We start from the raw sequence: 27531 nt of genomic DNA, 5'->3' as shown, positions 1-27531 counted from the left end.
ATGACATCAAGTTTACCAACCTAAAATTAAATTAATTCATATTTTTTCCTTATCTTAAAGTATAATTTCTGTATCTCTAAATCCTAAAAACAGGGATTTTTCTTTGGTGTTTTGTTGCATCACGATAGACACAGTAACTGAGAGGAGGGATAAAGCAAATTATACAGCAACTGTGAGTTTAGCATATTTACATATCATAACATAACTACACAATATAAGAGTCAGACAAAGCATTGGCACATATTAATTTAAAGGTGTCCACAGAGACCACAGATCTTATGTTAACAGGTATCTAGCAATGGAGTGCTTCATTTATTTTATTTCTATTTATTTATGAGAACCCCAAAATGAATGTTGAATGTAAGCGGAGATGCATCCTTTATCATCATACATCATCAGACCATGACTTTTCTTGTTCCACCACTACAGGCCCATGTGGTCAGGGAAACATCCCTGAATAACCTTGAACCGAAATACTGGTGTTGACATTGGTAAACATGAGTTCTGCGGTTTGTCATGTTACCACTGCTCAACTTTGGCCTTAAAAAAACTGGCACGCGGCCTCTCCGCTGATGATGACTTACTCTCAAAGGGTTCCAATACGAGTTTTCGAGTCACATCCTCAAACCGAAGCTCCGTACGATTTCCCATCCCACCGCACTCATGCAGCAGGAATGATGAGGGGCCTTTTCACTGTGTCAGACGATGTGGAATTACACGACATGGGCAAGGTGTGACTGGACTGGGTGAACTGTCGATATGTCTGGCACCGCTCATCCAGGAGTTCCCCGCAGCTGAAGGCCACCAGATCTTGAGCGGAGGACAGAAAGTGGGCGACCTGCTAGTTGCTAGACAACCGCAGACACACAAGCAACACCCGACCCGGGGCACAAGAAAAAAAATAGTCTTAAATTAGCACGCAGATTCCGGCACGGCTGACAAAACAGTTATCAGATAGACATAGACACGTATACGCACCAAGTCTGAGAAAATCAACAGTGCATAGCAGCCAAACCCAACTCAGCCATGTCATGGTTCTATTTTAAATATAGGATGCAATGTTTCAGTTTAAAAATAACAGCAGTTTATTTTCTCAAGTTTGCACTAGTTAAAAACTAATTAGCCAAATTGAAGCTCCAGTTTGTAAGATCTAGGTGAAAGGGATCTATTGGCAGATATTGAATATAAAATAATCCTAGTGATGTTTTCACTTTTGTGTAATGATCTAAATTGTACAAATTGTTGTTTTTCTTTACCCTAGAATGGTCCCTTTATATTTAAATACTTTATATTTACATCTGGAGCGGGCTCCTCTACGGAGGCTGCCATGTTTTTTACAGTCGTCCAAACTGGACAAACTAAACACCTTTTGAGTTTTATTTCATGTTTGGAAGGGGAGGGGTGAGGTGAGGGGTATTCAGCTGCAACATGCAACATCACCACTAGATGTCACTAAATTCTACACACTGAACCTTTAAGGGTAAACACTGTCTCTAGTGAGTCAGAGAACATCCACCCAATAATAAGTCCTTACAATGAGATATTGTCACTGCCATTTTTTATGGCCTCTGATTTTTTTTAACACACAATAACACACAAAACAACTGAACTTATTACCATGAAATTTGGTGGAAGGATGGGACATGGTCCGAGGAAGAAGTCATTCAATTTTGTTGCAGATCTGGATCAGATGATGGATCCAGGAATTTTTTTTTTTAAAATTTCTTAAAGATTGCAATATACTGCATTTTTTTCAGAGAATAATTCATGGATCTTGATGAAAACAAATCTGGCATGTTTAGGGGACTGATATTTATGAGTGTGTGCCGTTTTGTGCAGATCCAAATAAGAAGTGCAGATCTAGTGAATTTAAAATATGGTTTCATAAGGGGACTGTTGGGCCTTGGCAGAGGTATGCACTCTACCAAGTAATATAAAAAAAATTCAATCTATTATATAATCCTATCTTACTACCACATTTAAAGTGTGAGGTATTTTGGGTAAAGTTGGGTTCTAGCATGGGGGGGCTCTGCTCTGTGGAATGCCAGGGCAGTAGTAGCCAAGCAGTGTGGATGACATGGTGGGAAATAGTTTGACCGAACTTTTTTTAACCACTGAACACGAGAAACGGAGAAATACAATCTGTGTGTTTTCACTAAACACTACAGAGACACCTCCTATATGGATTTTTGTATTTAGTATTTTGGCATAAGTGTTGTAATATAGTTACAGATGGTACAGCAGATAATAATAGAACGTGATAATTACCATAGAATAACAGCCACAGTGAGACACGGTGAAAAGGCTTGAATGTCTTAACGCAACTTAAATAGTGTCTATAGATCAGGGGTGTTCAGCTGGTTTCAGCCTTCATAAACACTGAATGCGTGTTGCTCGGCAACCAACCAAACACGCTGGTACACACATGCCAGTGAGCTGAGCTGAGCTGAGCGTGACACAGGGACCAAAGGATGAAAGTGGAGGAGTGAGGCAGTGGACAAAATTAAGTTTTCAACCATCGATCCCCTCAACTGGTTTCAGGGTTGAAGTTAGAGTTCAGTTTGGGTCAGGGGAATTTAAATGTGCTGGTTAATATTAGTGTAAGTAGTGAATGCACTATGCCAATCAGGGTTTCTCCTGTGTGTTTGTGCGTGTGCATATTTTTTTGATTGCATGCAAGCGTGTAACATGCAACCAGAGATATTTGGTGGACATCGTTTACAAGGATCTACTTTGGGGTCTATCTTGGGCGAGATACGATATCAAAAGCCAACAGCAGCACAATGTGCCTGAAATAGAGCCGAGGACATCAGATCAAATCATGTGTTTCATGAGTCACGCCACACAGTAAGGCCACTTCCTGTTCAATCACAGTCACCTCAGAGTTTCATGAGGGGGATGATGCACAACTTAATATTATTCAGCAGATATGAACCTTCGGGAGGGTGAGCAAAGATACTCCCACATCATTATCATTCCCTGGATACTGCCCATGCTCTGACAAGGATAGAAGCAAGGTGGGAATAGTGAGTCTACTATATATATAGTAGTTACAATTATATATAATGTTTGTCTGTTGAAAATAAAATGTACTGATTCAATTCATAAACACCTTATAAATACATCGCATGCAAATAACATTCTATATTGAGTATATTTTATTCATGGAGGCACAGCGGGCTTGTTCAGTTTTACTTCAGTTTGCCCTCTGGTTAGATGGATTACAGAGCATTTACCTGTGTATTTTCGATATTATTTTGTGCTTTTAACAGGCGGTACAGATATAGTTTTAATTTAAAATGTATCAACTCTATCATGAATTGTAATGAGCTCACACAAAGTAATCTAGTGTATACCGCAGTGGTTACACTTCATTTAAAGACTGTAAGTAGCCTTCCCCATGCTTTGGTTAAAACAGTCAGCAGAGGGCGCAATAGGATAATAAAATGGGACGATGCTCTGACTATTTTTCTCATGAGAATAAAAGAAAAATCCTCTTTCTATTTTCACAGGGTTTTCAATCAGAGTGTGAGTATACTGAATCTATTACCACCAAACTAGAATAACCCACATGATAGTCTGACCAGGAAATATTCAATAGTCTTTCAAATGTAAACTTAAAAAACTACATCTACTGAGTTATTTTAAATACAGCAGGTATATGGAGCCAACATATCCAGGTCAGCTTGGGTCTCACAGATCTTTGTCTTGTGGGTCTGTGTTGTGTTTGTGTGTTTGTGTTGAGGTGTTGCAGGATAAACAGCTGTGTCGGACAGGCAAACCACCTCAGTTTCCTGCTGACCCTCTTGGTGTTCGTGCTGACCTCTCTGTATGGGATCAGTTTGATGCTTTGCAGCATCTGTCCTCGGCAGTATGTCATGACGGCTCTCTTCTACTGCCCCGGTGTCTACAGCCAGTCCAGGTACAGCACTCTATATATCATAAATACATGTTTATGTATCATATCTTCTGTCTCATCCCAACAACTACATCAGAAGTCCACATTGAAAAAGTTCACCAAATTAATATAAACACAAAAATTGACTTTACTTGTTGCTATTAGATAATAGGTATGATATGATGATATTAGTAGAATTTGTAAGGACATATATTCTACTGCCTCATCTTTCATACATTGATGTATTAGAGTCATCAGTATTTGATTGTGGGAAACAGTTAAAAGAAGATTCTATTTGGAATTTTTTGACTACTTATTTAAATGTTGTCACTGTTTTGAGGCAATTTAATTTGAAACAAGTCAGAGCCTTTGGAACGGCTGTCAAAAAATACAATTAACTCAAAACACATATTTTCAACTTGTGTCTTTGTTAAAATACTGTCAAGTCAAGAATCGTAACGTAACATAACGTAACGTAACGTAACGTAACGTAACATAACATAAAGTATCGTAACGTAATGTAACGTTACGAAAAGTAACGAAAAGTAACTAAGTAACGAAAAGTAACTAAGTAACGAAAAGTAACTAAGTAACGAAAAGTAACGACAAGTAACGAAAAGTAACTAAGTAACTAAGTAACGAAAAGTAACGAAGTAACAAAAAGTAACAAAAAGTAACGAAAAGTAACGAAAAGTAACGAAAAGTAACTAAGTAACGAAAAGTAACGAAAAGTAACGAAAAGTAACAACAAGTAACGAAAAGTAACTAAGTAACTAAGTAACGAAAAGTAACGAAAAGTAACTAAGTAACGAAAAGTAACGATAAGTAACGAAAAGTAACGAAAAGTAATGAAAAGTAACTAAGTAACGAAAAGTAACTAAGTAACGAAAAGTAACGAAAAGTAACGAAAAGTAACTAACTAACGAAAAGTAACATAAAGTAACGAAAAGTAACCAAGTAACGAAAAGTAGGAACAAAACGGGCCAGAGCCGCCTGTGGGGACTCGTCATCGACACAGGAGAGTATTCTTGTGGCTTCTGTCAGAACTGGGTTGAGTTCCTCACCATGACAGATGCTTCAGTCTCTCCTCACTCCAGCCTCACTGACTTGGTCTAGTTTCACTTTATACTTTATCCTGATCACAGACTGTTAATGCAGCATGTCTGAAGAACTTCATCTCTAGTATTTCCTTGGATTTATCAGCTGATGACTTCCAATGCTCACTGCATCCCACCCTCTTTAATATCAAACATCACAAACTGTCTTTAACTCTGAAATAAGTTGCAGGGGAATTATCAAGTGTTGGTAAGTGTTAACTGTTTAAAAAAGTACACACTACATGTTTGTTGAATTGTCTCTTTATGAAATGAAGCTGCAGGCACTGCCATGTTATTTTACATATGTCTGTACCTGCACAAATTTAACATATCATCTATATCACCTGTTGTGGTTAGTGGAGAGCGCGATCAATGACCAAGCACACGTCTCCGCGTTACATGCGTTTTGCGCACTGCGGCAAGGACAAACGCTTCACGTCCTGCATCTGTCACGTGTTGTCAATCCTTGCCTGCTAATTGCTCATTGCGGTCCACGCTATCAATTGCACATCACACTGTGAAAATTTGATGTAAATCGAATGATGGTTGTAAAACAAAGCGTACTTCCTGTTGCCAGTAGGTGGCGCCAGCACTATTATTACATACAGACTAAAAGATCTGTTCAAGTAGGGGCTCTGATGTAGCCTGAGCAATTTTATGTCAATTGGACAATGTTACAACAACTTAATTATCACACTGATCAGTAGGTGGCGCTATGACCCTGAACTAATATTAATATATGGATGTGTTCAGGTCAGGATTGTGATCATAGTTGGATAATGTTGGATAATGCAGAGTGGATTTACAAAGCACTTCCTGTTTCATGGTGAATCAGTTGGTGGCGCTATGACACTGAGGAAATATTGACACATAGAGCTGTTCAGGCTTGGTCTCCGATCATGAGACATCAGTTTGGCGGTGATAGGACAATGCACAGTGGAGTTATGACAACATCGTCTCCTTTGGCGAAGGATGAACCTTCGCCGCACCTCAATGTTTACACGGTTTGAGGAAATGTCACAATCCTGACCATGGTCCTATGACTTGACTGAGCTTTTATGAGCTGTATATTGTAAAGCAGCCAGGAGCAGTGCATCAAAGTATAAAACATGTAACTTCCTGTAGCCAGCAGGGGGGGCTTTGACGACGAGTCAATATTGACACATGGATCTGATCAGGGCTGGACTGTGAATGTGTGAATGAGGTTTGAGGCTGATGGAACAATGCACAGAGGAGTTATAAGAAATCCCTCTTTTTTGGCGAATCATCAAAATTATACGCCACGCCACGGTCAGACCGTGTAACGTACACTTAAAAAATTGTCATTTTACTCTTAATCATGAACTAAAGTCATCTCTCAACATTAATTGACAAACATCCGTAAGTTTAATTTAGTTTGCAACATATTAACAATGTGTGAACGAGCTCTTCAGCCCTGGGGAAGAAGATTTGTGCCTTGGGCAAACCATGGTCTTACACTGCCCTCTAGTGACCAATATTGCAGGTGCAGCTCAATCATCTTGATTTGACTCATCAAACTTTAACGCCACGTCACGGTCACACCGTGTGATAAAATCAAATATACCGAGGTAGTTTACATCTCCATCTTGTTGAGATGACACTCATCTCAATATGAAGTTGATCTGATGAAAGCCCTGGGACAAGTACATCAAAGTAAAAATGTGGCAAATGGCCAATATGGCCACTAAAGTCAAAATGGCGGGCTTCCTGTTGCTTTTTTCAAATTGCACCTCTGACCTTTTTTGTTTGTCTGGTGTCGTGGAAATTTCTGTAAAGTCAAGCACAAAGTCATACAGTTGTCTTTTGGTAAGTTTAATTCACACCTGTGTAGATGTCACCAGGCCGGGACTCTTACATGTCTAGTTTGGAACTCGATTTTACGATTTTTGTGAAGATCGGTGAAAGCTAACTGAGGGGCTTTTCCTTAGATGGCGCTGTTGAGCCATTTTTCCACGCCCATTTCAAATTACTCCAGAATACAATTACTTTTTGGGGTTTTGAATTCCCTGCAAACTTTGGTAACAATCTCCCACCGGAGGTGCTCGGGCCCTAATTATATATTCAGCATCATTGTGCACTTGCAGAGTTAAGTTTATTGTTAAATACGTTGTTGTTTTATTATCAATTAGAGCACTTAAATTGGTTTTTCATTCATATATTTTCATGTGTAACATTACAATCACTGCTGCATGTCCCCTTGCAGTTAATTGGTTCCTACCTGCAGTTGTTTCACTTAGGACGGGTATGAGTGTTAAAGGGTGAATCCCGAGAGTTTTGTTATGTTGGTGTTTGTTAAATGAAGACTGGAGAAGAATAAAACCCTGTGTTTTAAAGACTTCACTTTAAAGACTTCACTTCTAACCCACAGCCCACAGCAGCAGGAGAACATGCAGCCATATGGATGTGGGCCACTTCAGGCAAAGATGCAGCACAACAGTGGGCATTGTTTATAGGCGAGGTGTAAACCTAAAGTGGCCCATGTGGTAAATGATGAATAAGGCCCAAATAGCACAAAACAAATTTGCAGGTTCACTTACATATACTTTACATACAGGAGTAAGACTTGTCCTGATACACCTCTGCACACCTGCACAGCTGTTTGCACGTTTTGCGCGCCTGCATGCACGTTTCTGAATAATAAATGCATGACGTATATGAATGGGTGGAATCCTTAAAATGAACCCCTAACCCCCCCCCCCCCCCTCTCTCTGATCCCGTGATGACGTAGCTGCATGCTGATCCCAGACGTCATTTACGCCGCTGTGCTGTCGTGAATCGATACTTCGTCTCATGTCCACTGCCTGTCCCTCCTCCTCCTCCTCTTCATCTTCTTCATCCTCCCCACGCCCCGCCTTTCCCTTCCACTGTGAGGATCCACTCCTTTCTACCATTTATTTCTTCAGCCGATGTTCCCCTGTCTTCATGGGCTTGTGTTGGGGTTTTACAGTTTGAGCTGTCGACTCTGGCTGCAGCTTGTTTGAACAACATGGGGGTTTAAGGGACGAGGGAGGGAGGGAGAAAAGGAGCAAAGCAAAGGGACCTCCGCATCTTTTTCTCCGCATCTCCTCATCCTCCTGCTGCTGAGAGGCTGGAGAGGACCATGCATCACCTCAAACCATGGCGAGCTCTGCTGCTTGTCACCGTGCTGTGCCAAACAGGGCTCTCAGACAAATACGGTAAGATGCTGCTGCTGCTGCTGCTGCTGATGATGATGGAACGATCCTTCACCAGAACTCACTGTGACACTCCTGTGTTACTCTCCCAGGTACATCGTGTATCTCAGTAGTTATTGACTTCATAATCTCGTGCTCCAGCTCAGATTCAGTGTAGGGATAAGTTTATAATGTGCCATAGTTATTTGGCAAAAAATTTACTATAATGTGAAATGTTTTTGTGAGTAAAACATGCATGTATATTGGTAAAAGTAAAGGAGGATACATGATAGTATCATTATATTAGTATAGTGAGGATTATGTTTATTTTTCTTGTACAGCTAATTTTTGAGAATTACGCCCCTTGTCAGACCTTCCCAAAACTTCTATGCAAATATCGACATAATGTTGTTATTGTGAGTCTTTTCTAAAATCCAGATGTTGAGGATAAATAAAAACAAGCATGTGAATGTCATACATGATGAAATGTAAAGAGCAGAATCACGATAAGAATTTGAACACAAAATAAGAAGCAATACGTTAGGTTGGACTAAATTAAATAAACAACTGACTTTTTAAAACTGAAATACTGTATAATGTAGGTTTATAATCTTATTAATGGATTAAAAATAGAGAGACAGAATTAAGCATGTGTGTACTGATGCCCTCAAAGTGTCACATTTCACTCTCAGCAGTAGAAATGGCTGTTACATTAGCAGCAGTAGCTCTGCCGTTAGTATAACTGACAGGGGCAGCAGCAGCAATGATCATCTCATGTCGGTAATTGTTATAGAAAGAGGGAATTTTAGTAGATTTATGCATTAAAACGACATAATGTGTAATTAACACACTGGTGCAACAGGTGAATTGTTGCATCCCTTTATACAAATAATATTCCAGCATTTGAAAAAAGAGTGTTTCAGTGTGTAAGTGGAGATTTGAAGATTTGAGGATTCAGTGATTAATTTACACAGAGATTGAGAAGGACTAAATGTTCTCTGCTTCAGGTTTTTATCAGATGTAAGTAAATCAACGTAAGTCCTCCACATCTGGATATAATCGGTCCTTTAATCTTTTCAAAGTTTAAAAGCTTTATTACCTAAGTTTCAACTATTGGGTGCAACCACCTAGATGTGATTCCTGAAACACCTCAAAAGCAACTGCTTAGAGTGGAGAGGGTTGACTGCATTTGCAAGAGAGAATAAGTCTCTCCACTGATATATTTGTATGTATTCAAAACTACTCGATATAGAAGAAACTAAAATTTAAAAATAAACTACTTGTGATTCTTTGCAATTTCTCATTAGAAAACCAGACTTTGATGGGAAAAAACCTATGTCGATGGCATACAAAAACGAGAATGAATGATGCACAGCATAATGAAAGGCCAATCAGCAAGCGCCTACGATTTCAGCACCATGGAGAGAAACTAGTAACCGCTGTTGCTTCCCTCCCTCCGTTCATCCAGCCAGGCCTTTGTCACATGCATCCATCCATCTGCTCATCTGATTAGCCGTCCATCCATATGTGCGACGGTCGGCCCTCTCACACACAGCATGAGGCTCATGTCTGTTGACGTCTCTGCAGCCACCCATCTCCCTGAGGGACAGGTGTGCTGTTGCTATGGGAAATTTAGATTTGCTTGTTAACGTATGTTCTCATTTGAACATTGGTGTTTTCGAGGGTCAGTGTACACATATATTTGTTTCTATTTTAAATAATGATTATTCGTCTAATGAGAATATTAAGTCAGCTGTCGGCCGAGGAGGGATGTACATTTTCTCTGATACACTTGGACCTGTGCTCGACTTATTTAATTTGCCACTTGGGAGTTTGAACGTGCGAGCTCTTGTTTTCTCATCCGAAGCGTAGGAGTCAGACAATCACGTAGGTCAATACACATGCTTGTAAAGCTGACATCCTCCTCAGTGTTAAATTTAACAAACCACATTGGACAATAAGATCCAGAAAATAAAAGCTTAATTTCAAAGGCTAGAAAATAAATGTGTTGAAGTGGCTTTGTGATTGTGGTTCTTTGTCTTAGCTCTGTGTTGACTGTTGGCCCAGCATTAGCAGATGCCCTTTCCTGGAAAATCAGTCAATGTTTGATGACTTGAGCTGACATTTCCTCACCGTGTCTTGTGTTGTGTGTGTGTGTCAGTCCCTCTGTGAGCCCTTGTGTGCCACAGTTCCTCAGATACCTCTTGGCTGTAACCCAGTACACTAATATCCTCGTGGGTGTTTTTGCCTTTTTTTTTTTGCCGAAGCTTGTGTGAAGGTTCACACAGCCGTCCATGATGCATATGTAGAAATCCTCAATGTCAGCCAGAACAACAAATCCTGAGGTGGCAGTTTTCAGAGAGTACAGTTTTATCCAAATAACTTCCCATGAATTAAACTTTTTCTCTGTTGCACATTAAATGTCAATGCATCAGAGAAATAAGTGGCATCGCGCAGGTTGTGCACACTGTGTTTTTCTCTAAAGAAAGAAGAGGTGAGTCACAGTAAACGCTGTTAAGCACTGCGTCACTTCATTTGAAGGTAAAGAGAGGAAGGAGAGCTCAGTCTTTGTTCTGTACACAAGTTTGTATTTAGGTAAACATTCAAGTCAAAGATCCATCAGCTCAGCAAACCAGTAATTCACCTGTTTTCTTAGGGACTCAGTATGGGATACATCCACTCACTTACACACACATACACACAGATTGTATGCCACTTATTTCATCTTTATTTGATTTCTGTCTGTTACATGGAACTCAGGACCAAAAAAATGGATGAGATGTGACACGAGAAAGAAAAACACACAGACAGAGAGAGCTACTCATGCATATTGTGCTGTGTTAGGTTTCCTATCTATCGCCAAACACCTGCTCCCTTCCACAGGCTCTCAGTCACCAACCTAAAATAAGAAACAGTGGAACAGAAAGACAAGGAAAGGACTAAAAATGCAAAATAGAACACTGCATTAATGTTCCCTGTTCAGTTACAAATCTGCAGCCAATAAATAACCTATTGTCAATTCAATACATTGTCATAACATAGACTTATTAAAAATAAATATGATAATATAAGTAAATACACCTTTAAGGTTTTGGGATTACAAATGACTTTTTAGATGACGGTGCCATTTATCAAATGCTGATGTGTGATAATTATGATGCATAGGGTTGAGCTCATTTTGTTACATTCTCATTTCAGCCTCTCTAAATATGATTTAAAGCAGTTGTTGCCATGGAAATTGCCGTGAAGGATTTTACCCCTGAGTACCTGTTAGAAATCTCTTCTTGTCTTTCTGCCTCAGGTTGCCTGTTTGAAAGAAAACTGTGCACGAGGGATCAGTTCTGCTCAGATGGTGAGTACAAGACGCACACACACACACACACACACACACACACACACACACACACACACACACACACACACACACACACACACACACACACACACACGTAGTCAAACAAATATTTTCAACACCAGCATAAAACTTTTAAGACGGACTACTTCCTTAACACTTTCTGTACCTCAACAGCTTATTAGATTATTAATTATGCAACTAACACACACACACACACACACACACACACACACACACACACACACACACACACACACACACACACACACACACACACACGGTATAAAAAAAACAAACACAGGATATCTTCCTCTCTTAGCCTCAGACAGTCCATCTCTCCCCATCACCTGCCCCTTTCCCTTTTCCTCCTCTTTATCTAAGCCCCTCCCCCCGCTCTGCCGTCTTCATGGCAACACTGACATCACGGTGAGGTCGACACCCCCACAGTTGTTGTGCTAATACAGTGATGAGTCACTGACACACACTTACGCACTTCTCTGTGGAGTCGGCTCTTACGCGCGCACAGCCAGACGGAATACAAAATAGAGTGGCTTGCTTTATGCACCGTGTGTCTGAGGGCAGAAGACGAGAGGGAAACATTTGATTAGACAGTCTGATTGGCCGTATTGTCTCTCGGCCTGTCTCTCTTCCGGGGCGTACGATGCAAAACAAGCTGTGAACAATGTATTCGTCAGACATCAGCACAGATGTTTTCGGGGGGGCGTCACATAGATCATGTCCACCACAGACAAAAAGGCAGAATTATTCCCTGTTTGTATCCTTCTCATTGGTAAAGTGGACCTGCTATACAGCAAATAAGTGTCATTTAGTGGATCTTTTCAACTGCAAATTCAGCAGTACATCAACATCTCACAATAGCATCTCATTAAGTTCAGGATTCATTTGAATTCTCATTCTTGTTGTGATGGTTTATTTGTCATGGTTCTGACCCTGTTGAACGCCATCTCTATAGATGTTAGATCTGCCTGATACCTTTAAAAAGCTACTTAAAAGTCATTCATTTAAACAGGCCACATCTTCAAACGTCAAACAACAACAAAAGAAAAACATCAAATGCCTCCACACTGCTCCAATGGTGTCATCCAAGTGTCCGTAAGATTCAAAACCGACTCGAAACGAGGTCATTTACGCCGTGTTTTCACCGAAACGCAGCTGCGGAGGAGGATCACACCTCCCAAAGACAGCCAGACAGGCAGGTTTGTTTTGTGTTTTGATCGTGGTACCGTGTGAGGTTGACTCTCGCAGAGTGAACACAGTGCTGGAACAGATTTGTCCACATTTATGCATGGGAACAAGGTCGTGCAGATTATCTCCTCTGTGAGCCTGCAGCCTGTTTCAGTCTGTGAAACGTGTGAACCAGAACAAGGTCAGGCACTGTCACCTGAGTTGTGTGCATTTGTGTTGCACCCTTACCTTGTTGCTCCAGACTCCGTGTTCAGTGTAGTCTCATGACCTCTGCTCCTTTTCCCTACTTCTGCGTCCTGAGGCTACATTAACCACGACTATAGTGTAACTCACATCAATTCCACTATGCCAGGTTTTGTCAGGGAGGAAGGAAAAAAAGATGTCTCTTGCTTTGCAGCATCAATTTTAAACTGCCAATTTGGAATCGAGCAATCATCCCATTGATTGCAATGCTAAGTACTTTTAAGGTCACGGAAATGACTTGCAGGAAAACAGTTTTCCAAACAGGGATTTAATGTTTGTCTTGTTTAGGGCATTAATGGAAATCAATTATAAGTGAAAATAAAAGATCGCCAATACACCACCATAGCATTTATCTAAGTCCCCAGGGTGGTTTCTGCCTGGATACTGAACATATCTTATAGTTCCCCATCTGTGTGGGACTTAAATAACCCACACATTGTAGCACCAATGCGTGCCATGTCAATAATTACTTAGAGCATTTTTAAATCATGTATTTTGAGCTGAATGTTTATCACGTTCTCTTGGTACGTGTATCCTGCACAAAAATGACATCTGCAGAAATAACCCAAGCTCCAGAAATAGTCCCAATCCAATCAAACCGTGCAGTTTTCTGTTTTCTCTCCAGTCATCTTCATTCCTCCTCCTCCTCCTCCTCTCTCAGGGGATATATTGTACAGTGATACACTGCCAGGACAAAAACACCCTGTGTGTTAATCACATAATCAACATCAACTATTGCAATGTGATTATAGCTTATAAATCGCCGGGAGGGAAACTGGGAATGTGTCTCTTTTCTGTGAGTTCATTTTGTCTCTGTCTGCTTCTCTACTCTGTGTCACTTGTCAGACTTTGATAATACGATAACATTTGCCTTATTGCAAACCCAGCCTCCAGTGGGAATGACTAATGCAAAACAGGGCTGGAGTGAAAAACATGTCTCTTTACTGGAAGCAGAAAACAATGCTTTAGTGTTTCACATCAAACTAGTGTTATAAAAACCCATTAATCCTCTTTAATCTGTTCACTAACGCAACTCACCAGCTCTCGGTGGCCGGCCGGCTCGTGTGAGACTTATCTGGCGGAATGGAAGGCTGTGGTGACTCATCACTGCACCAGATAATGGTCTGCTCTGCTTTACTCATATTTTGTTCACACTGCAGCGTTTCTGAGGATGTGAATACAGACGGATCAGAGTTTTTGATTTCTCTGCAGATTTTGTGATATTTAGCTTTTCACAATGTATTTAAATTAGAAATAATCCAATTCCCAGTATTTAGTGCATGCAGAAGAACCTTCATTACAGGTAGAGCACCTCCTCTTATGTGATAAGCAGAGCACTGAGGAGTGTGAGCGGCGTAATCTCCTGGCTCCTGCTTTTTTTCATATTGGCTTCTGTAGTTATTAAATTATAATCAATGATTTAGGATTTAGAGAAGTGGAACACTTCTCTAAATACATCAATGCAATGCAACAGACTCACTCAAATGATGCATTAGCTCGTATCTGGCTGCAGACTGGAGGCATTGAATTGTCTGGGCTGCAGCTACAGGATGAATATTTATACAGGTACTGTCAATGTTCGACATTTAGATTTATTTATGATCATGAAAGAAAACAGGGAATAGAAAAATAATTCTGAGCAAAGGCTTTTTCTTGCCATTAGGTTGCCTGCAATTTAACAACTATTTCAAAGGTAACACACACACACACATACACACACACACGCACATTGACGTTGGCTTGACCTTGTTGAAAGGCCTTTGACAGAAAGCGTCTGTGTGTGGACTGCACTTTAAAGCTGTGACTCACTCACTCACTCCTGTGTGGGCGGCCATAAGTGTTACAGGGTGATAAAGAAACGCTTGACAGCGTCACTGAGCCATTTATAGTGTGTCGGTCCACACTGTTGAATAGTGTTGTGTATTTACTGTTCTGTATTATATCTTCCATCTTTTTGTCTCAGGAAAAACACATGTGCATTTTGTGCTTCTTTTCCTGCATGTTGGAAGCTAGAATGAACAATACCAAGATCCTGAAACTGAAGCAGCTAAATGGAATGCAGCCATCATTTAGGGGTCACTTTAAATGAGGCCAAAATAAGGGTGGAAAGTGTTTACAGTGTGTGTGTGTGTGTGTGTGTGTGTGTGTGTGTGTGTGTGTGTGTGTGTGTGTGTGTGTGTGTGTGTGTGTGTGTGTGTGTGTGTGTGTTTATTTCAGACGGGCTGTTTGGTCAGTGCCACAGCTCTAAACAGGACCAGGTCCAGTACCAGGTGTCAGTTCCTGTTCTGAAGAGGATGCAGGAAGTCCTCAAACAGCTCATGCTCCAAGGTAAGATAGAACATAATTAGCATATAATATCATCATTAACAAAGTCAAAGATATAGACTGAAGAATGAGTTGTATATAATTACTCGTGAGTCTCTTTTATGGGTCATTACCTCCGCCAAGGTTGTAGTTTGGGAAGAAGCCATAGAGTTTTAGTGCCAATCCAGATCAGGGGGCAGATCCAGGAATGTTTAATTACTTTCATTAACATTGGAAATAGGAATGTTATTTATGATTGTGTGCAATTTATTGGTGCAGCTTGATTTAATTTATGGGGACTGTTGGGTCTTGGTGGAGGTACATGCTCTACCCATCACCAATCTAGTCTGTTGGTTGGTTTCTAGGTTTTTTGCCTGTTGGTTTAGCAGGATTTCGCCAAAAAACTAAACCGATTTCCACCGAATTTTCAAAGGAAAAAGCCCAGGAGTTTTCTTTTGTGCGTTTTAACATTTTGTTGCTTTCTCTGAGAATAATTCATGGACCGTGATGAAAAGAAATCAGGCATCTTTATGGGGCTGATGCTTATAAGTGTGTGCTTAGGCGCAGATACATCCAGACATAGTGTATTTTAATGTGGTCTCAAAAGGAACACCTTGGCAGAGGTCTGCATTTTCAGTCATAGTGATGTTTATTTGGTCATGTTACCAAGGGGCCATTGTTCTGACATGAAATCTGAGCGTCTGTGGCTGAGGGTTAGAGTGGTCGTCCCCCAACCAAAAGATCGGTGGTTCAATCCTCAGCCTTCCCCATCTGCATGCAGAAGTGTCCTTGGGCAAGATACTGAACCCCTAAATGGCCCCTCATAGATGTGGAATGCACTAATTGTAAGTCGCTTTAGATAAAAGTGTTTGACAAATGTAATGAAATCAGTGCATTCTTGATGATCCGAGGTAGCAATCCATCAATAATGCAAGTACTTGAACACAACCCCATTTAGGAACCGAATAGATTTTCTCTCTCTTCCTCACACACAAACCTAACACTCTGCCTCTGTGTCTTTGTGTAATTGCTGTGCGTGTGTGTGTGTGTGTGTGGTCATGTGCATATGCAGGTCTTTCATGGCAGGATGACATCACCCAGTATATTTTATCAAAGGAGCTGAAGAGAGTTCCTCGCACCACCCTCCCCTCGAAGCCAAACTCCTCTTCCTCCACCTCTCATTCACCTCAGTAAGTCAACCGCAGCATATGTCCCTCCTTCATTATCCCTCTATCCCTCCGCATCCATCCCAGTCATGCAGTCTGATTATCTCCTGTGTTGCCAGGTCTAAACAGCACATCCCCAGTCACCACAACTCAAGGTCGGGGTCCACATCTCCTGGTGGCAACTACATGGACTACATGATCGTTGAGCCTCCTCAATCTCAAATGCGCATGGAGACTGCATCCATGGACCCATACACATACCACCAGGTTCACCACACTTTGAATCTTACAACAATCAAAGCTCACAATGGTGCATCACAGTTAAGAAAAGACAAGTAACCGTGTACAACCTCTTCCAATCACAGCACAGGTACCAAGACGAGGTAGAGAGATCTCTCATAGGGGCGGGAGGCAACTACGGCCGCCCCTCTTCGAGGTCCCAGGCCAATCAGAGAGAGCGAGAGCGAGAGCGAGAACGAGAGCGAGAGCGTGACAGGCAGCTGCTACAGGAGGCCTTGTCTGTCTACCTGGCGTCTGCACAGCCCTCGTATCGCCACCGGGGGGCTGCTGCCATGGCCCCTGCAGGTAGAGGAAGCTTCACAGGATACACATTATACAACATATTATAGCTAAATAATTATCTTTACAATCATAACCTATCATGCTCTGAACAGGTCTGCCTTACTATGAGGACTTGGAACTGGAGATACCAGTGGACTATGTGGAGGACTACACCCTAGAGGAGAGACTTGGTACTTCAGGCAGACAGCGAATGCCGAATGAGAAGGTTGCTCAGGACTTCAGCTCCGTGCCTGGAAACAACAGTGAGAAAAAATGAATTTAAACTTACTAATACTTCATATAATGTTGCTAAGAAAGGAACAGTATGCAAAAACTAGGCATAACACAAAAGTTGCAACAGTTATTTTTATTTTTTAGATGGCTTGCTCCAGAGGATTTCAGGGGTCTTGCAGAGGTACGGAGTCGACCCCAGAGAACTGAGTCAAGAGCAGCTCTACAAGCTCGCGCTGATGCTGCAGCTGCTGCAGGCCCAAGAGAAAGCAGGTACACTCCCTAACATGTTCACAAAGGAACAAGAAGGGAAGAGTGGGAAAGGTAATTATAGTACAACTGAATTGTGTTTTATGAGGGAGTATTATGGTAATATTGAGGGGGGGAATCAGCGATTTTAAGAATAATGTCGATAAATAAAGTCAGAATAATACGAGAATAAAGTCGTAATTGAGAAGAAAATATATTGCAAAAAAGTTTTTATAGCACAAAAAAGTCGTAATATTAAGTGAGTGAAGAAAAAAAATGTGGGGGTCAGCAAAAACAATTTATTCCTGTAAAATCTCAGATTTTCTTCCCCCTTTAAGTAGCACTTAAATTCTGTCGTCATGATTTGCTGTAGTACATTTGTTCATTTATCTCCCTCAGATCCAATTGAGAAGGACCTCTTCACCCTCAAGGAGGTACGTCCGCATCTGTTCTACGCGACAATTTCAAATTGTAATCAGGCACATTTTCTGTCACCAATAAGTATTTTATCATTTCCCTGCACAGATGCCGATGGTAAAAACAGACAGTCAAATATCAAACAAGCCGCAGAAGCCTGCTCCTGCTCCTGTTGCCGGGCCGCCCGCTGCCTCTCCTGCACCCTCCTCTGCCTCAGTCCCGGCTACACCTCCAGCCAAGATCACCAGCCGCCCCTCCTCTGCACCGCAGCCTCCGCAGGTCTCTCCTGCAGCGGCTGGACAAGGCCTGAAGGATCAGGGGCCGCCACTGGTTGAGGGTACGGGAGCCAAGGAGGAGTACGGGTACATCGTCACCAACCAGAGGTCAGCACTCCAGCAAACAAAGCTATAGATTCTTCTGGTTGAACTTGTGTTTGTAAACGGCAATAGGTGGAAATCACTACATGCGTCAGACATGATATTAACATGTAGGATTATGACGTTTTATTTTCTTCCCAGTCCTCTGAGTCTGTATGATGGCGTGAAGCTGTTGGAACTACTGGCTGATAAGATTCACCTGACAACCAGCAGCTTCATCAACATCAGGTAACACCACCGCCCAACAGCTGCTCTACAATAATCACAAAAAATATATTCGCACAAATGTGAAGTATCAAACGTGTGTGTGTGCGTTCCCAGTGTGGTGGGTCCTGTGCTGACGTTCCGTATCCGCCAGAATGAGCACAACATGACGGCTGGAGAGGTGGCTGCTAAAGCTGGTGAGGCTCAACAAAAAGACACATACACACAAACATAAAGTGAACAGAACAGTTTGTTGGCTCATTATTTTGTCACTATCACAGTTTGTTTTCTGTAGGATTTCATTTCACCAAAGCCTTTTAAAAAAAAAAAATTCTCACATGCAATAATAAAATGTCTGTTGTTTTCTTCGACCCCCTCAGTGTCTGAAAAGAAGTTCCTGGAGTCTGAGACGGGCTTGAAGATCATACAGACCGGCGTGGGAGAGGTACCGGCCGCACACTTACACAGCCTCTGTGGAAAATTTCCTTTGTAACCCATCAGTAACATATGGAGCAGTTGTCACGGCAACAGAGATATAATCACTCCTCTGTATTCTTTACCATTTTCCCTTTAATCATTCACAGGCTCTAGCTCGACAGATTCAAGTCAAAGCAGACTCCCAACTGTTGTTTTCACATTGTAGTCACCACAGATTAGTTTGTGATGTTCCAGGAAATGGACTTGATGATTTTTGTAAGAGGAATAATGCTAAACACAAGAGCTGCGATGCTAGAAGCACTTTACTGCAGCACGTCAACCATAAAGCAGCTTGTCTATGTTGCGTGTGGGTGTTTGTCTGTGCATGCAAAACCCTGTGAGCGTCTGCCGCCTGAGGGGAAATGACCAGTAAAAAAAATTTGCAAGGCGATACGTTGTGGGAACCAGCGTTTCACTTGTTGCTATGGCGTTTCATCTCCTGCACCCCCCCCCCACCCCCCCCCCCCCCCACCCCCACTACTGTGGCTTCCTGAGCCCATGCAGGTGCTATGGCAACAGCCACAGGTGTCATTCACCTCATTATTTCCTCGTAGACACACGGGCTGAATTCAGGCCCCTGCATGTCACATGTGGGATTAATAAGGAAATGCACATTAGGACAACACACACACACACACACAGATTACCTTCACATCTGCAAAAACAATGCGTGTGTGTGTGTGTGTGTGTGTGTGTGTGTGTGTGTGTGTGTGTGTGTGTGTGTGTGTGTGTGTGTGTGTGTGTGTGTGTGTGTGTGTGTGTGTGTGTGTGTGTGTGTGCTGATGTAATGAAATAGCGCAGTCTTTTCATCGGTGCTTATCAGTTATTATCGATTTATATATTTTTTATGAAAATGTATTAAATTAATTTAAATGACATTAGGATAAAATCACATGTTGTCATCAATACAGTATTTGATTTAAACAGTTTGGGGAAATGTATGAAAAAGCAAAATCCAGTGATGATTTTTTCTCCCATTTGACATAACAGATAAAAATAGTGGCATTCGCAGTTTTCTTTTGTTACGTCTGTTATAGGACAGATCAAACTCTGTAAGTTGCAGCTCTTGATTTGCTTGTTAACATTTGTAGGAAATTTAAAATTCAGTATGTGCATGTGGAAAAAACAGGAGAGCTTTAATTTAAAATGACATGACTGTAAAGTTGAGAGTTATTGGTAGTGGTCTTCTTAATGGCTCCCTGAAGCAGAACCGCCCCGACCTTCCAGACCTCTGTCTTTAAAACTCGTCTCCAGCTGCTCACTGAGCACCTTGCTGTCTTGTGCACCTCATTTCAATTTGTTGTTCAAATTGAAATGAGTGACCTTTGACTTGCAGGGACGAGGGCAGTTTCCCTAAGGAGGCCTATAGCTTGTAATCTGCTGTCTTTGTGTTCCTCCCCCCCCCCCCCATGTGTCTTGCTCTCTTCATTATCGTCTTTCTTTTTTTCCCCCAGAGGACAGATGCACGGGGTCTCCCTCAGGTAACCAGGGTTTCCCAGGGGTCCAGTGGCACGGTTATCACCCTTGTTTCCATGGCAGTCGTAGGCGGCGTGTTGGTATTGGCCATGGCCGTAGCTTGTCTGAGGCACTACGCTCAGCAGGTGACCAATGGCAAGATCGGCCTGGGGCCAGAGGCAGGAGCAGAAACACACTTCGACTACCAGGTAAGACAACGTCAGGATATTAAGGAGGAAATTCAATTTTATATATTTTTGTATTTTAAAGTATTAAAATGCATGAAAATAATTTCTTTTAAACTTCTTGATGTGTTTTCTTACCTGGTTGTCAATGTTACACAGGAGTAAAGACATAAAACCATTTACCAGTGCAATATATTTGTGAATATGTGTTAATGGATTAGATTAATAGATTGCGTGTTAATGTTATAATTTTGATTACAGGCCACAAACAAAGTTATGAATTGATCAAAAATCTATCAGTTATTTTAATTTTGATCATCAATACAATCATTTATGATATTATATGAGAAGTCAGTCATTTATAACACAAAACATGATTTTTCCATGATTTACTGTAATAAATGGGAACTGATTATCCAACTAAACAATGTTGATGAGGATGTTTAATGCAGAGTTTTCTCCCTCCCCACTGTCCAATCAGGAGCTATGTCGGCAGCACATGGCCTCCAAGTCCTCCTTGTCCCGCCAGGACTGCATGGGCGGGGCGAGCAGCAGCATGGCGGGGGCCGCCATAGGCACGGGCGCCGGCGGCCGACGCGGCACCGACACCTCTCGCGTCAGCAGCGTCTCCTCCCAGTTCAGCGATGGTCCGCAGCACAGCCCGTCCTCCACCCACAGCTCCACCCCGTCCTGGAGCGAAGAGCCGGCCCAGTCCAACATGGACATCTCCACCGGTCACATGATACTAGTGAGTGAGCACAGTCAGAGGATTCTCCTGCTCTGCAGACCATGGTGTTGATGAGCAGTTTTTGAACGTCTCGTGTGCCGTGTCCCCCGCAGGCTTATATGGAGGACCACCTGCGTAACAAGGACCGTCTTCAGAAGGAGTGGGAGGCTTTGTGCTCCTACCAGGCCGAACCCAGCTCCTTAGCTGTGGCCCAAGGCCCGAGCAACATGGACAAAAACAGACACGCCGAGTCCCTCCCCTGTTAGTGTTTCTGATCATTTCTAGCATCTGTGCACGTGTCCTTTATCCTACAGTTCTAAATCACATTCTCAGATTGTGTGTGCACATCATCGTTGTATTTTCACACCAAGGGAAAAAATCATGATTATAAACCATCCTTATGTTTTCATAATTGAAGCAGCATCATTCATTCAGACTGATCCTTTCTCCCCATCTGTTTTCCCTCTAGATGACCACTCTCGGGTGAAGCTGAAGTCTGAAGTAAACACCAACAAGCAAGATTACATCAACGCGAGCACCATTGTAAGACATTATTCAAACAGCCACATAAAGAATTTGCAGTATTTGATGATATTTACATGGTGAATTACCCACGGCGAATAACACTTTACTGAATTTCCCCAGTGTTTGGATATATAACGTTTTATCTTATAAGCTTCTGGGGGCAATGGCCAATATTTAAGAGTCAAGACACGTACACTGTTTTCAGTCTGACTAGTTTCTTTTATCACACGGGTGAAATGTTCTCCTTCCAAAACCTTAGGTCCAGACAACATTTAGGCTAACCTCTTTTACCAGCTACCTGCATATGAATGCAGATGAATTAAAAAGCCGATAACTGATTACATGTGTCATTGTGTTCCACCTCTTTGCTCTCCATACAGACTGTTTACCTGCGGGGCAACTACAGCCTGCTCAAATATGATTTGATTGGTCAAACTAGAAACGGCGACGCCCCAAAACCTTATCCCTCGCCTCCAGATTCTCATGTAGAATCTGATTATAGAGATTACCCTCTTTCAATATGAAGATTTAAAGAAACAGCTATTGCTTCATTAATTTGTTATCTAATACACTATGAAATCCTTTTTTTTCTACCCACCAGTCTGACCACGACCCTCGCCAACCAGCTTATATTGCCACTCAGGGACCTCTGCCCCACACTGTTGCTGATTTCTGGCAGGTCAGTTCATTCCTTCTTGTTGTCTCACATCCTTCCAGCGGATTTTACTTTCTGCTCAGTGATATAATACAAAGAATAAAACAATGTAGGCCATTTGGCTTTCTGCCCAGCGACTGCCACACGTCACAGATTTGCTTTCCTGTGACAACTGAAGGTATGTGTGGGTGTATGTGCGTCTATACATCCCTGCGTGTGCTCGCTCTCTCTCCAGATGGTGTGGGAGAACGGCTGCACAGTGATCGTGATGATGTCAGCGCTGGTGGAGGATGGGGAGAAGCAGTGCGAGCGATACTGGCCTGACGAGGGCTCATCGCTCTACCACATCTATGAGGTGAATGTCATGTTGTGACTCATCAGCTTTAATTTTAACATTAAATGTGGAATGCATTAGTCACAGTTCTGACGTCAATCGAAGTCAGGTTTTGAGGAAGAGACCAACTTTGAAAATGTACAACACCTGTAATCATGAGTTTAGACAGAGGTATTCAGCAGGTAATAATCTGTACAGTCCTGCTTGTATAGAACCTTTTATGTGGCTTTGATTTTCTTCTTCAGGAACACTAGAGCATTGAACTAATTTGGCCCAGTGCTCATCTGCAGCACCACTGTCTCTCACTATAAGGGGCTCCTTGTGTTAACTGGTTTGTGTCTGTGAAATCAGAATGAGAACTGGTGGTGAGAGAAACCACTTTGCAGCATGTTGCTAATGGAAGCATCACACCATACAATGAAAAAAGGTAGCATGACGCATTTTGTATATACATATACTCAATAACATGCCACTGTATGGTTCGAATGAGAAATGAGGAGATATGAGTCGCGTTTGACAAATGTCAATCCCCCTATCGTTGATGGTTTGTCTCCCTCTGGTGGCAAAGTGAGGCTACTTAAAGATTTATTCCCTCGTATAATCACAGTATATTTCTAGTTTTCTAAGAGATGCATGTTATAAAAAAAAGAAAATATATTCAATGGTGACACAATGTGTGATATATTATTAATCACTGGGATAATTGCTATGTTATTACCCCTGTCCGTTGGTTTGTTTGTTTATCAGTAAGATTACACAAAAAATACCGGACGGCCACAAAACCTGGTGAAAGGTGTGATGTGGTAAAGGTCAGGGAAGAACCAATACAAATTGTACAAATACAAAATTTACATTCAATTTCTCAGAGAATAATTCATGGATATTTGGTGCAGATCCAAAGAAGAATCTGGATCTCGTGAATTTAAGTGTGCTTTCCTAAGGGGGAGTGTTGGGCCTTGGCAGAAGAATACACAGTTATTTAAATTTTTAATTTGCTTGTTGACCTTAAATTATGCATTTCTCGGACCTTGCAGATTTCCGTCAGTTGACTCCTTTCCTTGACAAGCGAGGCATTTCCCCCCCCAATTTTTTTAACGCTCTTATTTCATTTCGGCCTGCCCCCCCCCTCCCTCTCTTCATCAGGTGAACCTGGTGTCGGAGCACATCTGGTGTAAGGACTTCCTGGTGCGCAGCTTCTACCTGAAGAACGTCCAGACTCAGGAGACCAGGACCTTGACCCAGTTCCACCTGCTGAGCTGGCCGGCCAACGGCATCCCCACCTCCACGCGGCCGCTGCTGGACTTCCGCAGGTAGGAGACAGCTACAAACACACACACACACACACACACACACACACACACACACACACACACACACACACACACACACACACACACACACACACATGCATGCAGACTATCCCCGCATATGATCTTGATTTCAGCTGGTGCCACAACCAGGTAAACAGGTGGACAGGATTTAGTGGGTGAAACGTCACAGGGACTCAGTCGTGAAATCTGTGGCTTTAAATCCTCCTGATCATCTTCATCACCTCCATCTTTGCTTTTAATTCCACACCTTATCCTTCATCTTCCATCCCCCCCCCCCCCCCCCCCCCCCCCCCCCCCCCCCCCCCCCCCCCCCCCCCCCCCCCCCCCTCGCTCTGTCTCTCTCTCTCCCTCTCTCCTGGTGTGCAGGTCTGATAGGTTTGTACTTTAACATCTCCCAGTGTCATTTTTGTGGTTTGCAGCTAGTACTCTGGCTCCAGTTGCATAGTCACAAAAATGAGCATTGGCAGGTGTGACTGGCTACTGCAAGAGACAGTGAATCTGTGGCTTTCTCTTCTCTCACTCGTTCCCGTTTTCCCACCGCGCTGTCCTTCATGGCCTCTTGCAGTTTCTGTCCTCTCCCTCTCCCTACTAATGTTGTTGTTTTCAATTCCATTCGTCGTCCTTTCCACCTGGTCTAATACCATCTTTGTCTTATTCCATTTCATTTCACCCACCGTTACTAGGAGCCGGCACAAGAGACGTTTTATCCTTTGCTGTACACATATAGTGTCGCTCTGTTTCTCTACTTTCCCTTGTTCCCTTGCTTTTCAGGAAGGTGAACAAATGCTACAGAGGTCGCTCCTGCCCAATCATCGTTCACTGCAGGTAAAAGAAAAGAATCTGGGGGAAGAACTTGCAGGAATTTGACATGTTAATACAAGGTTAAACTCTTTGGACGATCCCGTGTGCTTTGACATGTGTCCTCATGTGTCTCTGTCACACAGCGATGGCATCAGCAGGACTGGCACGTACATCCTCATTGACATGGTGCTGAACCGCATGGCCAAAGGTGAGACGCTCATTCAAACACACACACTGTATCCACCACATGTAACTTAGTGGCTCAACCTTTAGAGACGGAGCCCATAGATTATCCGACATGAACAAAATTGTGTATTTAGGAAGGTCAGCATTTTGGGGGTTAGGGGGGAATTATGTCATGTTATCTGTTGTGGACAGTGTTATAGTCACAATGTAGATTAACAATTATAATTGTGGGATATTTGAATTATTAGTATTCATAAATGCATGTGTGATCTATTACATGCACACTTAAAGGAATTAAAGGGTTAGCTGGAAAACTTTTGGACCCTTTCTTGTTTTTTTTAATATTATTACCTCCACCAAAGAGGTTATGCTGGCATGTGCATTTGCTTATTAGTAAATGATTTCCATGGAATTTTCCAACATTTTCATTTATTTCACAAAGAATAATAGATGGATCTTGATGGGGGAAAAATGAGCATGTTGAGGGGACTGATATTTATGAGTTTTTGCAATTTGGTGCAGATTCAAATAAAAATCTGCATCTAGTGAGTTTAAATGCGGTTTCATAAGGGGACTATACTGAGTGCCATTCTATTTGCATTCATTGTTGGGACAATAATTGAGTTGCATCGTGCAGTAGATTTGTTGTGTTTCCGTGTTTACTTATAATTCAAATCTTTTCAAATCAAATACACAGTAAAGACAATCCTAAACCTCATTTAGGAAATGTTCTTGGTGACGAATGGAGTGAAGGGTCTTTTTTTTCTGTAGCGCCCAAATGGCGGTCGGACATGTCAAACACTGTAGTGATGCTGTTGCTGTTGTTGTCACCAGGAGTGAAGGAGATTGACATCGCAGCCACACTGGAGCACATCAGAGACCAGAGACCTGGCTTGGTCCACACCAAGGTACCAACTGTGTGTGTGTGTGTGTGTGTGTGTGTGTGTGTGTGTGTGTGTGTGTGTGTGTGTGCGTGTGCGTGCGTGCGCGTGTCCAGCATTTTCCTGTTCCCTTGTGCACAGCGTCTTTTCTCAACCCGTCCCTCTTCCCTCTTCTCGCTCCTCCTCAGGACCAGTTTGAGTTTGCGCTGACAGCAGTAGCAGAGGAGGTGAACGCCATCTTGAAAGCGCTGCCACAGTGAGCAGCGAGGACGCACTGAGGACACATGCAGACAGAGAGAGAAGAAGACGCGCTCCGAAGGACCCACTGGTGCAGCCCAGTCATGTGGCCCATCACTGTAAATAAGAATTTGCTCCACCACACTTGTTTTCAGCATGCAGTATTTTACCATCTACTCACCGTCTGGGGTTTTTAAAACTTTTGGAACTTGATTTTACGAGAAGTACATTAAATGACGCTGATGCACATATGGAGAGAGGAGAGATTTTTCACCATTAAGGCACAAATTTGAGTCTTTTCTCTCTAAAATGTCAACAATGAGGCCGTTACATGTGAAGTCCAAAGAGTAAGGACGTGAAGATACTGTGCTGGTGTGAATCCTGATTCCACAGTACAGAACGGGGGCCTATTTGTTGTGTAGTAACACAGTCAGAGGGGATGTAATTCATCTCTGTATGATTGTAGCAACATAATATTAAACATCGCTGACCTGTTTGATTCTATCTTTACCTCACGATTACCTCAAATCAACAGATTCATTGCCTCCAACACTGAGGGTTTTCTTTAGCCGTTCTGTTGAATGTTTCAAATTCATCAGACTCACGTTAAAATAATGTTAAATCCCTTAAAAACACAGTTCTTACTGATACACACAAAGGTTTCTTCTCTCCGCTGAACTCTCTGAGCGTATATTGTTACATGTCCACCAGAACACTGTATGCTACCGTCTAAGTGTGTGTTGATTCCCAGCAGGTTTTCATTTTGAGAGGCTCCTCTTCGCCTTTGACGACATGATTGTTTGACACTGTACTCTAAGTCCACCACAAAGTACACACATCTCTCACACACACACACACACACACACACACGCACACACGCACACACACACACACACACACATACATACACTAAGTAATATGTTACGGCATTTTCTTGTCTTGCTCAGTGTGAGTCCTTGTGATTAATGTAAATAATTCATCCTGATGATTGTGTTTCTTTCATGTAGCAGACAGATGGAAAATATCTATAAAAATGTATTTTTGACTGGAAATTAATAAATTTGTGATGTGACGCAGCAGAACTAAAAGGCTCGAGTGCTATTCTTTATAAGCGTACATTACATTAGGTTTAATAAAAGCTGTGGTGAACAAGATATAACTCAACTTGTATCAGATAGTCACATTTCATCTAAGTCCTTATATTTAGTTTATAGGACAGTTTCCTCTTGTAAAACTGGTAAAAACTATTCTACTAC

At 42.1% G+C, this 27531-nt stretch overlaps 1 protein-coding gene across 1 annotated transcript; it reads left to right on the top strand.

The window, feature by feature from the left end:
* The first annotated feature begins 7783 nt into the window (after positions 1–7783).
* On the top strand, positions 7784–27139 carry ptprna (protein tyrosine phosphatase receptor type Na). The gene is made up of 24 exons (XM_034573783.1): positions 7784–8192; positions 11470–11520; positions 15190–15300; positions 16349–16466; positions 16562–16709; positions 16808–17027; positions 17117–17266; positions 17382–17558; positions 17883–17917; positions 18009–18283; positions 18419–18505; positions 18599–18678; positions 18862–18926; positions 20413–20622; positions 21080–21346; positions 21439–21586; positions 21795–21868; positions 22452–22529; positions 22741–22860; positions 23983–24149; positions 24942–24995; positions 25115–25179; positions 25992–26065; positions 26227–27139. The coding sequence occupies exons 1-24, from the start codon at positions 8117–8119 to the stop codon at positions 26296–26298; spliced, it is 2922 nt and encodes a 973-aa protein (XP_034429674.1). The 5' UTR covers positions 7784–8116; the 3' UTR covers positions 26299–27139.
* The last annotated feature ends 392 nt before the right edge of the window (positions 27140–27531 follow it).

Source organism: Hippoglossus hippoglossus, chromosome 21, assembly GCF_009819705.1.
Source record: "Hippoglossus hippoglossus isolate fHipHip1 chromosome 21, fHipHip1.pri, whole genome shotgun sequence".
Classification (NCBI taxonomy): Eukaryota; Metazoa; Chordata; class Actinopteri; order Pleuronectiformes; family Pleuronectidae; genus Hippoglossus; species Hippoglossus hippoglossus.
Note: the sequence above shows the minus strand (reverse complement) of the source record. Positions and strands in the feature narration are given on the sequence as shown.